Consider the following 13,447-nt stretch of genomic DNA (forward strand, 5'->3'; position numbering starts at 1 on the left):
AATTTCCATCAAGCGTTTTTGTACCGACGAGAAAGGAAAAGGAGAGAGAGACTGGAATCAAAGTTCCTCTCTCGCTCTCGTAAGCAAACCAAACCGAGGCTCTACAATTCATTTCCTTTATTGCAGACTCTACACAACACTACAGCTAGATTTTACACTTCCACTCACATAAACGACTGTTTTAGTTCTAATATTTTTCTGGATAATCTTCTACTAATAAATTGAACTCTTCGTCATAATGAATTACATGCTTACTTTCAAAGTCTATTACAATAAAGTCATGAATCACTGCAATAATCTATCACAGGCACTTAAGAGTAACATACTTCGCTTTCTTGGCTTGTCAGTCACCCAAATCATTCAGAACACAAAAGAGAATTTGACCGTTCTCACTGGAGGACACAGAGAACTTATTTCACCTCAAAAAAAGAGTTCCCTCACTGGTAAATACATACATTTAGCGACTACGAAAAGCTTGTGAAAAAGTGTTGTTCTTAGGGTTGGGAGAGTTTGTCTCAAAGAAGGTAATCTCATGCCCAGGTATTAGTCTGTTCAATGCTTGGCCGTAAGAGGTCTGGGTTCAAGATTAGGAAGAAGTTATGGTAATCATTTTTGAAGTTTTCAAGGGTTTTAATGGAGTAAAAAAAACAACAGGTTGAGCTTCCTGTGTGCTCAGAGTTTCTAATCTTACAGCCATCTGTGAACCATGCCTTGCATAACAATGAAATGATGAAATGCCGAATCCTATGGTACCTCAAAAGAAAGCTTTACAAAATCAACCAACCAGAGACGAATTGTGTTGCAATGTGGGGAAGGGGGAGGGGAGGGGGTGTTGTTGAAGGAAAGGTACTGGAAATGCTATACATGCGTAACTGTCACTTCTCTTCCACCATCCAGTACCCTACGCACCCCACCCCACCCCTCCAAAAGAAAAAACCTTTGACAATCTTGAATGCGCCCATCTCAAACATTTCACGTCATTTCCCGCAACAAACAACTCGAAACTGAATAACATAGACATACAAAAATTGTGAAAATGGTTGGGAAAAAAAAGAAAATAACTTGGATTGTGCACAGCAATGATTATTCAAGAAATCCATCAATTTTGGATGCCTTCCATGAATCCTTACCAGCAGAACAAGGCAGAACACATTCATATTGAATAAAGAACAATTTGATATAACCAATACACATTGAGATTTAGACTGGCTTTCGTTTAGCTGCAAATGTTCCATAATATTCTCTTCATTCTGCAGTGCAGGCTTCCAAATCTTTTTGGACTGTGGAGAAGTCGATGTCTTCCCCTGTGCAGCGCTTGTAAATATCTACAATATCCTGGCATGTTGTCTCGAAATGTGTGGTGGCATCGTATGAAGTGCTGATAAACACCTAAAGGAAAATAAAAACAACAACAACAACAACAAAAAACAGCGAGTCAATCAAGGGTTAGTGTGCATTGTTGAAGGGTTCTTCAAAAATAGGGAGGTAGCGTTGCCGGGTGGTTAGGGCACCAGACTTGAAATCCGGAGGTCGCAGGTTCAAGTCCTGCTCTGACCACTTAGCTGGAGTTGTTTCTTGGTAGACTTTAGTTCGACACTTTGGTCAGGCTTTTACATAGCCAACTGGTCTGCCTCCTGTCAGTTGGGATTTTTAACCCCATTATGTTTAGTTGGTTAATGGTATATCTATTTTTTAAGTTCAGGTGGCATGCCTGTGAACTAGCTGGTTGTAGCTACATGCACTGACCACTGTAAATTGCACATTTTGTTTTCTGAAATTATAATGTTTTGTAGTAGGTGGCACTAGGCATTTTCAGAGCATCCCAAACAAAAAAAGAAGAATTGTTTGTCATAAAAAAGGGGTTTAAAACATACTTGTAAATAAGCTGTTTCATTCTTACAGATTTGCAGATTGATACAAATGAAGACCTTATGAATTGGCTTACTGACAGTACAACTTTACCTTAGATTTACTACCATCATCCATTGGAACAAAATTGTCGCTTACACAAACAAACCTGAAATCAAACCAAAAACTAATCAGGGACAAACACTGCAAAACTCTCACAACAAGACCCCACCCCACTACCATTGAACGAAATTAACCTCCCTGAAAAAAGCAGTTCTTAAGATAACTTCCAAAATCTCAAAATTCCAAAACAATCCATCTGATAAGACCCCCTTCCCATGGGCTTATATTAATTTTGCATCTTACTAGTTAAGAAATATCATAAAGAGCTGGAACTTGCTAACTTGCACTCAGTTACCATAAAATGCCGCCTATAAGCCCCCCCCTCCCCCACACTCATGAGCACCCCCCCCCCCCAGTTATACACCCATCTACCTGTAAACCAAATAAATAGATATAGATCCGGTTATAAGCCCCCCTCTAGCTTTCGTTGTTTTGAATTAGTTTTATTATGATGTTTTCAAGTTTAATTACCAGTAAATGAAAAACCTAAATTCTCGTTATATAAGCCACCTCGCATATAAGACCCTCCATTTATCAGCACATCTCAAAGCCCTTACAAAGTTGTATAAGCCCAGGGCTTATAAGCAGCAGTTTACACATACAGTATTTAGAATGCCCCGTTATTTCCTACTCAAAACCATGTCCCCTTGATTTGCCCTTCAGTCATTTACTATCAGCTATTTCAAACTCCCACTATTTCAAGCTGTTTTTTCTTTCCCCTGACGGTTTGAAATAGTGGGGTTCAATTGTACCCCAACTCCCACTTCTTTCCATTATACCCCAACTCCCAGAGTCATAATCATTGCAAAAAGGAAACATTACAAAACACATTTAATTCACGAGGCATTACACTGAGCAATTATAGGTGCAACTTGTTCGTGAGACAGTTTACAAGAATAATTACTTGGTGTCACAGATGCCTTAAGTCAGATAACTCTTGAAGTGTACATACTTGTCTAGAACTGGGCCAAGAAGGTCAAGCCCAGGCTTCAGCTCTGCCTCAGGATTGCTTGTTTCAACTGTTGTACTCGCAATAGCTATGTAGTAATCTTTAGGTGCCACATTGTGGGCAAATGACACAACACAAACATAGATATCTGGAAAAAAATAGTGAATAAATACCACTCAAGAGGTTAATTGCTACAAGCACGCACATTGTCACATTAATCCTTTCAGCCCTAAATTGCTGGGGCTTTTCTCCAATTTAATAAATAGGTCCCCTATGTACACATAATATGATTTAACAAATTGATGTTAGTTTTTTATGTGTCTGTTCTCTTATTGATGATAAATTGCATCACAACATTGTCAAAGTGGTTGTGAGTGGTTCCACCGTAAACTTTGACAATGTTATGACAAAATTTATCATCAAAAAGAGGACAGATGCATAAAAAACTGATGTCAATTTGTTTTTTACGATAACAAGAACCCAACAGAGAAATTTAAAATCACAGCTTTATTTCTACAGTTAGGCCTACCATCTGCACTAATCCATCACGAAAACAAAGCTTTTCGAAAACGCTCCTCAAACCAGAGAAATTTGAAAATGCTGGCTTTTTGTTTTCGTGTGGATGGAAAACATTTTGAAAATGGAGTTTTACAACAATCATATGACAGTCATGCAATTTCCCAGCCCAAGTTTTTTTTCGAACACAAATCCAAAATGACCCGTGATTGTTGGTTTTTTTTTAATTCCTCTGGCACAGTGTGGATGGAAAATACTATCTTGATGCGGTTTCAGAGTGAAAACATGGTTTTCAAATTCCTCCAGTGTAATGCAGACAGGGTTGTAGTAGGAAAAGGATTAGGAAAAATACCTGACTTCCTGTGGACTTGGTTTTGAGGAATAATGATCTGGCAGGATTTAGAACCATCCTTGGCCATAATTGGAGGCGGCTTATTCAGGAAACAAATGCAGCGAACAACCTATCATGTGAAGACAAAACGTGAGCTGAACCATATTTGGCAGAAAATCAGCAGAATTTGTACAAAACAGAGACTTACAGAAAACAAATCTAAAATTACAACAATGGTTTTAAGAATGGTAACTGGGTAAATTATCCCATCGTCAAAAACCATTTTTGGAGTACTGAATTCTTTCTATTTACATTAGTTGCAAAAAATTTCAGTTTAATAATTTCTGGACACTTTTTTTAATCACATTTCTTTTTACATTAGTCGCAAAAAACTCAGACATTAAAATTTTGGACATTTCATTTTCAGACACTTTTCATCACATTTCAAACAAATTTTGGACAAAAATTTCAGACATTTTGCAGAAACATAGCTAAACTAAATTTGCACCAACAAAACAGAAACATCTGTGAAAATGATGATTTTACTCAACTGGCACTTGTTTTATGAACCTGATGCTGGGCAATTTTATCCAGTTACAAGCTCTCTTTCAGCTGGTGAGCACCTAGCCCCTCAGCCGCATTTCTGGACATCTTTTGTGTGGACAAATTTTCTGGTCGCAAGGGACACCACTTACCAGAGGTCGAATTTATGCAAAAATCATGTGGGGTCACAGTTTACATGATTGATCGTGCCAAATTAAAGAACATCATTATTTTCTCAGACAGTAATTTATGAAGATGCTTAAAAATTGTGCAGCTTGAATTGCAAAACCTGGAGTGAACACTACCTCTTACAGGTGGTTCCCCTGTACGTTTGAAACTACTTCAACCTTTGCATTTCACCTGAGAGGCATTTACCTGTCCATCCTTCTTCACTTTGTCCGGGAAATATGAAGGATCACCAATCACCATTTTGGTTCTGGCAGTTTCACCTTGTGAAGTTACACCACAAACTTGGCCCATCTCATCATATTTGATTTCCTCTATGGGCTTATCCAGCATGTAGGTGCCACCATATATCGCACTTAACCTGGCAAACCCCTGAGGAAGTTCTCCCAGACCATATAATGGATATAGGTATGGTGACTTGCCGTATCTGGCTAAGGATTCACTACAAATTTCAATGAAGTGAAATAGGTTAAGGTTCCTGTGTGACTATCAATTTAAAAAATCCAATGTGGTTTAGCATTGTCTGTACTCTTATCGACAATGATATGCCTCATCATGGTGGTCGAAATGTTGTGGACTCGTGAGGTCCAGCCGATTGAGTCCACAACAAATTTTGATCACTGTGATGACGCATATCATTGTTGATAAGAGCACAGACAACACTAAACCACATTCGATTTGTTTTTTACCACAATATCAACATCAAAAAAAATGTTTTTTTTTTTCACAGCATGACCAAGAGCGTGACACATTGATGCGAGCAGCGTTGTCTGGACTCTTATCGCCAATGGCAAATTAGCCAAACAGATTGCGAGATTAATAGCAATTATGGTAAGAACAATGTTCATGTAATAATTTATATCAAACATGAGTGCCAGTGCTTCATCAGGATATCCAAACACTGAGAAGAGAGTTGAAAGTATGATGTGCAGCAGAGTATTTTTGACAAAATTTGAGGTGATTGGATAGCTGATAAAACACTGTCTCAAGTGTTTGATAAATCTTCTCAATTGAAGCAAAAACTAAGGAGTAAACGGAGCAGTAAAATCGTCAAAATCTGTGCTAATTAACACCGGGTATCCACACCTCCTTCACAGTTGTGATTTTCTTTGTTTTAACTTGATGAATTATTAATGAGTTTGAGAAGAACAAATAAAATAAATGGATGGTAGGGTTGTCAGTAAGGGTTGTAACACCATAGCACTTTTCATGGCTGAACATGCTTGATGGGCCCTTGTGTTACAGTTGAACTTGCCTGTAGTTTATACAATTTACCCATAAAGTAACAAGTTTGTTACAAGTGTGATCAGGGCCACTGGGGAGTCAAAACTTAATGACAGCCCTAGACAGTAGGTGTGAGAACCATAAGTAACTGGGTTAAAATAACGTCCTGGTTTCTGGTCACTAACCTGTATAATTTGATCTTTAGCAGTGTCGCCTTGCAAGGTTCTTTCAAATAGCTAGGATATACAAAAAACAAAGTGACTAATGGTGACTGTTTACGGGAAAACATACTTACATGCTTATCTGTTAAATGGCTAAAAACTAATGGACTGTCAACAAACAGTTAACAGCCTTCAAAGCGCTCTAACGCTTTGTGTGAAGTAAACATTCTAACGGCTAACAAGTTTTGCCTAACGGCTCATTACATCATCCTAATGTTTTGCCCTGGCTAATGATCTAATGGCCAGCTAAGTTGTTTTCATACCTTGTTTATAATGTTTCGGTTCATAATCATTTTGATCCGATTTATAACAGAAACTGTTATCGGTTTGCCCTGAATTTGACACTGGGTTTGCAATCAATGTAACGTTTACAACAAGATAGAAATGTCGAACTAAAGAATGAAAATTACATGTGTGGATGTCCCGGAGTCCCAGATACCAAGAGGTCATGGGTTTGACTCCTGTCGGGGACTCAGATTTTTCTTTGTCCCACGCTCATGTTATGTTGATCAGTTCACTTTTCACATTTCATTACCGAGCTTAAAATTCACCATCTTTGTTCACTTATCACACTCACAATGACTTCGGCAGTTCTGATCCTAGCAGTATGCAGGATGCCTGTCACAAATAAACTCAGTTAAATGACCTTGCTCTCTGTGAATTCTTCTAGCTCAGTGTATACTGCACCCACCCCCACTTTGCACTCATTCTCATGCCTCATGCGCGCACGCTCATGTATCGCGCTGGAGCCCGCTAATCTGCCTGTACTTTTTTATTTTTTTATTATTTTTTTTTTATTGCTAAACACAATTACTTACATTGCCTAATCTGCCTGTACTGCAGGCTAATGTGCATGTACCACTTACTTGTCATTGAGGTAAAGGGCCAAAGCATGCCCTGTGAAGCTGGAAGTGTTGGCATCTAGACCAAATTTTTCAAACACTTCCTGCATTGTTGTCTTTTCAGGGTCAATACCTGCAAAAATTAATAGAGAACTTAAGAATGTAAATTTGAAACAATTTTATTTTTAGCGTTTTGATAGGAATTGTATGACAGGTTCACCCCAACTTATGTACAAAACATATGTGCTGTCTACAGGAGTTTAAAAAACTTGAATTCCAGCTTCCCTTGGGACAAGAAACTCTCAAATTTTTTTAGGCAGGTTTAAGTCTTAGGTTGTTCTTTTAACCATTTAGTGGGCAGAAGACTTGCCCAATCCTTTGCCCAGAGAGAACATTGACTTGTCCTGGATGACTAGATGGCACTTTTTTTTTGAGCCCTTTAAGTGTAGTTTATTGATTACTTTTCAACACTATTTGTTCTCAATTCCTATGAGGTGATAGCTGATTTGGCCTGCAGCCTCATTAACCACATGTATCACCCGAGTCTAGAAATCTTGAGCTCATAATCTCATTGTTCAATATAGTACTTAAGTATAGGAAGTTCTTTTTTAGGCTGGTGAACAGCCCTTCAAGGATTATGTGACTAGTTTTCTTATTAACTCTGTGCTCTGTTTGCTTTAACAAGGTGTAAGGGAACATGCACGTAAGGAAAAAATTGCCTCACCTTGGAATGTCTTTGGATCATTAGGTTCAAAGTCATTGACAAACATTAAAAGCTTGCGGAATCTTCTCTTCTCAAAAATTCCCATCAGGCTGGTTGCAAGGGCTTCTTTCTCGTCTGCAGGCACCTTGTAAAGTTTCTGATCTTTGTACACATAACTTCCTTCAACTGACTTAAATTCCAGGTACCTTGTAACACCACTTTTAATCAACAGTCCAACCAGATCCCCTAACAATAACAGGAAAACAATTATATTATTGAAGAAATAGGAAACATTTTCAGTGTTACTATTGAGCCATTCAAACATGTATGAGTGGAAGTTTGAGGGAAAAAGAAAGGTCTGCGACCATGAGCGGCAGGAGGGGGTTTCTACAGCATTTTTGAGTTCTCCTTATCTTTCACGGTTGTTTCTATTTAACAATTAGATTACCACCACGAGTTTTCTATGAGCAAGTAGTTAACAAGGCATAATCAGTTGACTATTGCTCATAGAAATGGAGGGTGAGTAGTCTAATTGATTTAGTAGACACTCTAAAGGATTACAACACAAAACCTACAATTTTGTGTATTTTAAAGCCTAAAATAAAGAATAATTTTCAGTTTCAAGAGCAGCACATGTGCTCATTGTCTATCAGCAAATAACAGAAAAATAAAAAAACGATGAGAGGACCAATTAGATCTGCAGATTTCCAATAGAACTTGGATGATACTAAAACTTGATAGAAAATGGAGTGCTCTCTATTTGCAGGAACAAATGCAGGAAAAAGGAAAAACAATATGCGAATTCTCCTTGCTCACGTCATTAAGATGTTAACTACTATTTGCATGCTAGTGGTTACTACAAGCAAATGCAGCCAAGGTGCACTGTAGAGCATTTTCTAGAGTATGGCAAGTGAAGTTGGCACCAGGCCACCGAATGTCCTATACAGCCAGAAGTTATCCTGGTTTCTTAAGCATTAAGCAACTAAAAGTATTTTTACCCCCCCCCCCCCCCCCTGGATGGGATGCTAGTCCATCGCAGGGTTACCCCCCAGCATTAAATTTGCCCGGATCCATTTATACACCTGGGTGGGGAGAGCCACCCTGAGTGTAATTTGTCCTGTCCAAGAACACAACCTAATGACCCTGGATAAGGCTTGAAACTGGACTGCTTATGCCAAAGTCCAGTTATCCATAAGGCCACCAATGGCATCATGCCTCAATGGCAGAATGTACATCATGCCATAGCAAACACAGCCAATCAGAATACAGGATTTCTAGACATTGTATATTTGATGCAATTACACCCAAACTTCCCATCATGTGCCAAACACACATATTGTGTTGATGGTGTTCACCATTTAACAAATCAAACGTGGTTTAGCATGGTCTGTACTCTTATCGACAATGATACGCGTCATCACAGTGGTCCAAATGTTGTGGACTCACAAGGCGCAGCCCAGTGAGTCCACAACAAATTTTGACCACTGTGATGACGCAATATCAACGTCAAAGAAAATCAAGTGCGAGCTGAAAAAGGCATTGAGTGACCCACTGAGGTGAGCAATGTTGTCTGGACTCCTATCAACAACAGCAAATTAGCCAATCAGATTGCGAGATTAGTAGCAATTGTGGTAGAAAGTATTTTATATAGTATGGTCTAAAATAGCTATGCAACACTCCCTCATGGCATACCTTGGAAAATCCCACTTGTCACTTGTATTTTCTCGGTATACATGCTTGACATAAGGCTTGTGTGTATATCGAAAAAATACAAGTGACTCATGGGAAACTCCATGGAATACCACTTGAAAGCCTTGCTTAACTAGTATGTATCTTTTGTACCTCCAGCCATAATGAACTTAGGAATAAGATCAACATTCCAATCCTTTGATGGTCCTAACTTTTTAGGCTCCTTTCCAAACTTTTCGTAAAACTGCAAAAAAAAGATTAATACATGTAAGTAGCCATTAATGGAACAGATGGCAAGTGCCATACACTGTAGCAATAAAAACTAAATTTAAAACAAACAATACCTTTTCTAATGGAGTGATTGATGCACTTTCTCCACCATAATATGGGTTTTTGTCCATGTGAAGAACTTTCTTCTTATTCACGGACAACAAACCACTCAATATGCACTCCTGCAAAATCAGAGCAAATTATCCTCAGTTATGCATTACTTTTCTTCTATAAGCAGTGGCCAGTGAATTTACGTGATATAAATCAAAAAGCACAAGCATGCATCCGTAACTCAAACGATGTATGCTTCTGCTCATAAGGATGGTGAGCACTAATTAAATTCACATTTATCTGAATTGTTGCAAGTATTGTAACTTTTTCTTGGAGATAATAACACATTTCTTATTACTGTACCTTAAAATCCAAATTGAAATATAGTTATACATATTATCTTTAAAAACACAACGCTTTTCAGTTTTCAGAACACGTTTCCATGTTTCAAACATCATCATCAGCCATAATGAATGTATGGAAAAGATTTACAAAATGATCGGTACATATAACTATTCATATACAATGAACCTTTATGAATTAAAATATTTGTTAACCGTTAAACTTATTTAAACTAACCAATAGAATGAAACACAAACGAGAAAAATAATCTAAAACTCCCTGTAAATAACAGTAGATAAATTTAGAAAGGCAACAACAGATAAACATGCTCAACTTGTTTGTTGAGTTCAGGTTTCAACTGTTCAATATGGAAAACTCTCTTTTATTTTAAGTTGAGAATAAGTGCTGGCATGATCGAGGATCGTAAAACAAGAAATATCACACTCATCCCTACAACCTTTAGATGCACTGCTGGATGTTTGAAAATGTGGGAATTTTTGTTCCGAAAGAGATGCTCATTAACATGAAAACTGAAAAGCGTTGTTGTGTTTTAAAAGATAATTGTTGCATTTGAGCTATCAAGACCGTTTGGTGAAGTTATACCTATGAATGTAACCAGAATTTTTGTTGCTCAAATTAAGCAAGTAAAATCCATTTTAATTTCAATAGTACTTAATGGTCTTTTGGTGCGATTTTCTAGCACCACAAAGCATTCATTTGACAAAGATGATGAAAATGAACCAGACAGAGTCAGTCTATCCCTAAAATGCATGACAGAGAATTTCATTTTATTTTGACAAATACAATGTAAAAGTTACTTTTCACCTATTCCTGATCTCTGTTGCTATGTTTTGAAAGAATTGTTTTGTGCTTTAAGCTGAAGTTATGGGCACACTAGGGAGTTTGGAGAGCACTTCAGAAGCTAGAGTCGCTCTTGGATATACCTCGAGCAACTGTAACACTTCTCTCATGCTCTCCATGCCAGTCTCCAGCCTATATCTATAACTTGACAAATCCAAATATATTAAACATGAACCATTATTTTTAAACAAATGTACTAGGCAGACTTCTGAAGGTTTCCAAATATCACAAACATTTTTGGAGTTTTCTGAATTTTACCTTAACAATTCTAAAGATTTCTGATGAGTTTCGAAGATCGTCGAAGGACTGTCAAAGATTTTTCAACAATATCAGAAGGTATGAGAGGAACTTCCAGAAGTTTCCAAAGGTTATGTGGAAGATAAAGAGTACAGCCTATTGCCTAAATAATCAATTAATGTATAACAAAAGTCTCTAAATAGTCTGTTTTTATTTGCATTGTTGTATTAATGCAATTAGAAATCACATTGATTTTTCTGGTACAATTTGGAGTTAATAAACCCTTGAAATTTTTCAAAGACTACAGATTGCACTCACACCAAGGCCCAGGGCAAACATTAAACTTTGCATAAAACAAATTAAATTGAAATTAGAGTCCATCCAAAGAGTTAAAGTTCCGTTTGATCAGATGTCAAACTTAATTCACATTTAGATAGACCAAAATATTCTATCCGTCTCAAGCAGAGCAAAGAAAGCGCTTCATTGTCGATTTAGTCTGTTCTGTTTCATCCTCCCTACACATTTTTGTGTTCCTGAATGCACCAGAAGGGAGTGAAATCTTCTACAGCAAAGAAAGTGGGTTTTTTTTGTCAGTTTCCTCGCTCGCTTCTGAGGGGAAAACAGATGAAGGAAACGAGTTCATAATTGCAGAAGGAACCGTTTCAGTTTGTTTGTTACATTTCAGGCTGGAAGATCTTAGAAAATAAAGTGATCGCATTTAGGTCCAAGTCGTTGTCACTTGGCTAAATGCTTTCACTGGTTTCAACAATGGGGCAGTTGAAGTTCATTCGCTTGGTTATTACACCACAGTATTTGTTTTGTGCAATCCTGTGCAAGTGGACATGGACACGAACAACTTCTTCTTTTGAGACAGAGGATGTCTTTCAAGAGGAGCTTTTCTTTACCTTAGGGAAGGCATTGGCCATGCAAATGGTATTGTAACACCACCAGACACCACATAAGCTCGTCATTTAAATGATTTTTCTAAGATCTTCTATCCTGAAATGTAGCGAAGAAACTTAAGTTCCCATGGTGATCAGGAACTCTTTTCCTTCATCTCAATGAATTGCATTGATCCACTATTTCCCTCAGAGGCGAATGGTGGAAGATTTCTATCCCTTCTTGCGGCATTCAGAAACACAGCAACTCATAGGCACAGCAAAATAAAGCAGATCAGATCAATGAAGAAGCAAGACTTTTCCAGGAAAGCATTGCCAAAACAAAACATCAAAGCCTGACTGGCCTCACTTTTGTTGAACTCGTCCCGGGCGCTGACCAAGTGGTCCACCATATTTGTATTTGGTGTATTGAGTCAAACGTCAAACTTATTGCAAACTCAATTCAGTTCAGTTCATCTCATTAACTTCCAGTTATTTATTCCAAATTGCCCGCAAAATCATGTGGGTACATGTATTTCAGTTGGTATCACTGACTACAGTACGAGGAAATAAGCTTGGTAGAAAAAAAAAATTAATGTTGAACAAGAAACTTCAAACCCTTGTCAGTTTCCCTTGAAACTAAAAGGAACAAGCCACAAAATAATTTTGTCTTCATGCAAACATAATTATTTTGTTTAAGCAAAGACAATCTAGGAATAAGTGACTTCACTTAATTGTGATTATTTCAGACAAAATCATTAATAATTACTTTCAGTTTGTGAAATCTGGGTCACATAAGATTTCATACAGGTGAACAAATGTTATGACAATCAAAAACAATCTTAGGTTATGCTGCCATTACGATAGTTGGCAGAGTTGAGTGCAACTTGGTCTTATAAGAACTTCTTCTAATTCTATTATATTGAAAAAAAATCACATTTTTGAAACAATGGCTCAAAAGAAAAGAGAAAATGGAAAAGAACCAGCTGTGCTGTAGTCTAAATGTTTATGTTGTACAGTACAACTTTTCAGATAAACACGCCAAATAATTCCCTACAAGTATAATTTCACGCATTATTTACTGTAGACATCACTCGAGAGTTTCAGGAACCGTAAGATTGTACCAATCATTCATCATTTCGAATTAGAACTTAACTTTTAAGCTTACATCGATCGAGGATGTACTTCAAAGCTGATACAACTTACCTCGCAACACACCCGAAATTCGAACTCTAAACTACTTCAGGATTAGCTTATAAATCAACTTATTGGTTGAATGTAAGTGAAGATTCTCAAAGAAACTCCTTCTCCCTAGTAATTCCAGTTTTACATGAAATCGCGAGGATTTTTGAGTGAAGGAAGTTCCAAATGGGTGTGAAACTCGATCTAAGATCCATGCTTTTTAAAAACCGCCTCAAGTGACGGCTACAGATTCCTTCGAAAGATGTTGCAAAACCAACCTTCAGTCCAGTTCCCAGAACGATGCAATCATATTCTTCATCCATGACTTCACTTTAAGTGCGAAGAAAACCCGAGGTAAGGAAGCAATCGGATGTGAACCTTTACCGTAAGGAAGGCAGAGACGGGAGATCACGAGTAACTTTACTGCGCTTGCTCAAAGATCATCATTCCC

The 13,447-nt window shown here is 37.7% G+C and overlaps 1 protein-coding gene across 1 annotated transcript; it reads right to left on the minus strand.

Moving 5' to 3' along the window:
• Positions 1 to 102: 102 nt before the first annotated feature.
• LOC110068620 (rab GDP dissociation inhibitor beta-like) lies at positions 103 to 13,442 on the minus strand. The gene is made up of 11 exons (XM_089275813.1): positions 13,275 to 13,442; positions 9,520 to 9,627; positions 9,329 to 9,419; positions 7,508 to 7,732; positions 6,808 to 6,916; positions 5,906 to 5,956; positions 4,686 to 4,938; positions 3,789 to 3,897; positions 2,924 to 3,068; positions 1,963 to 2,017; positions 103 to 1,389 (listed from the first exon to the last, which is right to left on the minus strand). Exons 1-11 carry the CDS (start codon positions 13,317 to 13,319, stop codon positions 1,246 to 1,248), a joined length of 1,335 nt encoding a protein of 444 aa, XP_089131939.1. The 5' UTR covers positions 13,320 to 13,442; the 3' UTR covers positions 103 to 1,245.
• Positions 13,443 to 13,447: the final 5 nt, after the last annotated feature.

Source organism: Orbicella faveolata, unplaced genomic scaffold (assembly GCF_042242905.1).
Source record: "Orbicella faveolata isolate gen_17 unplaced genomic scaffold, um_ofav_v1 contig_4, whole genome shotgun sequence".
Lineage (NCBI taxonomy): Eukaryota > Metazoa > Cnidaria > Anthozoa > Scleractinia > Merulinidae > Orbicella > Orbicella faveolata.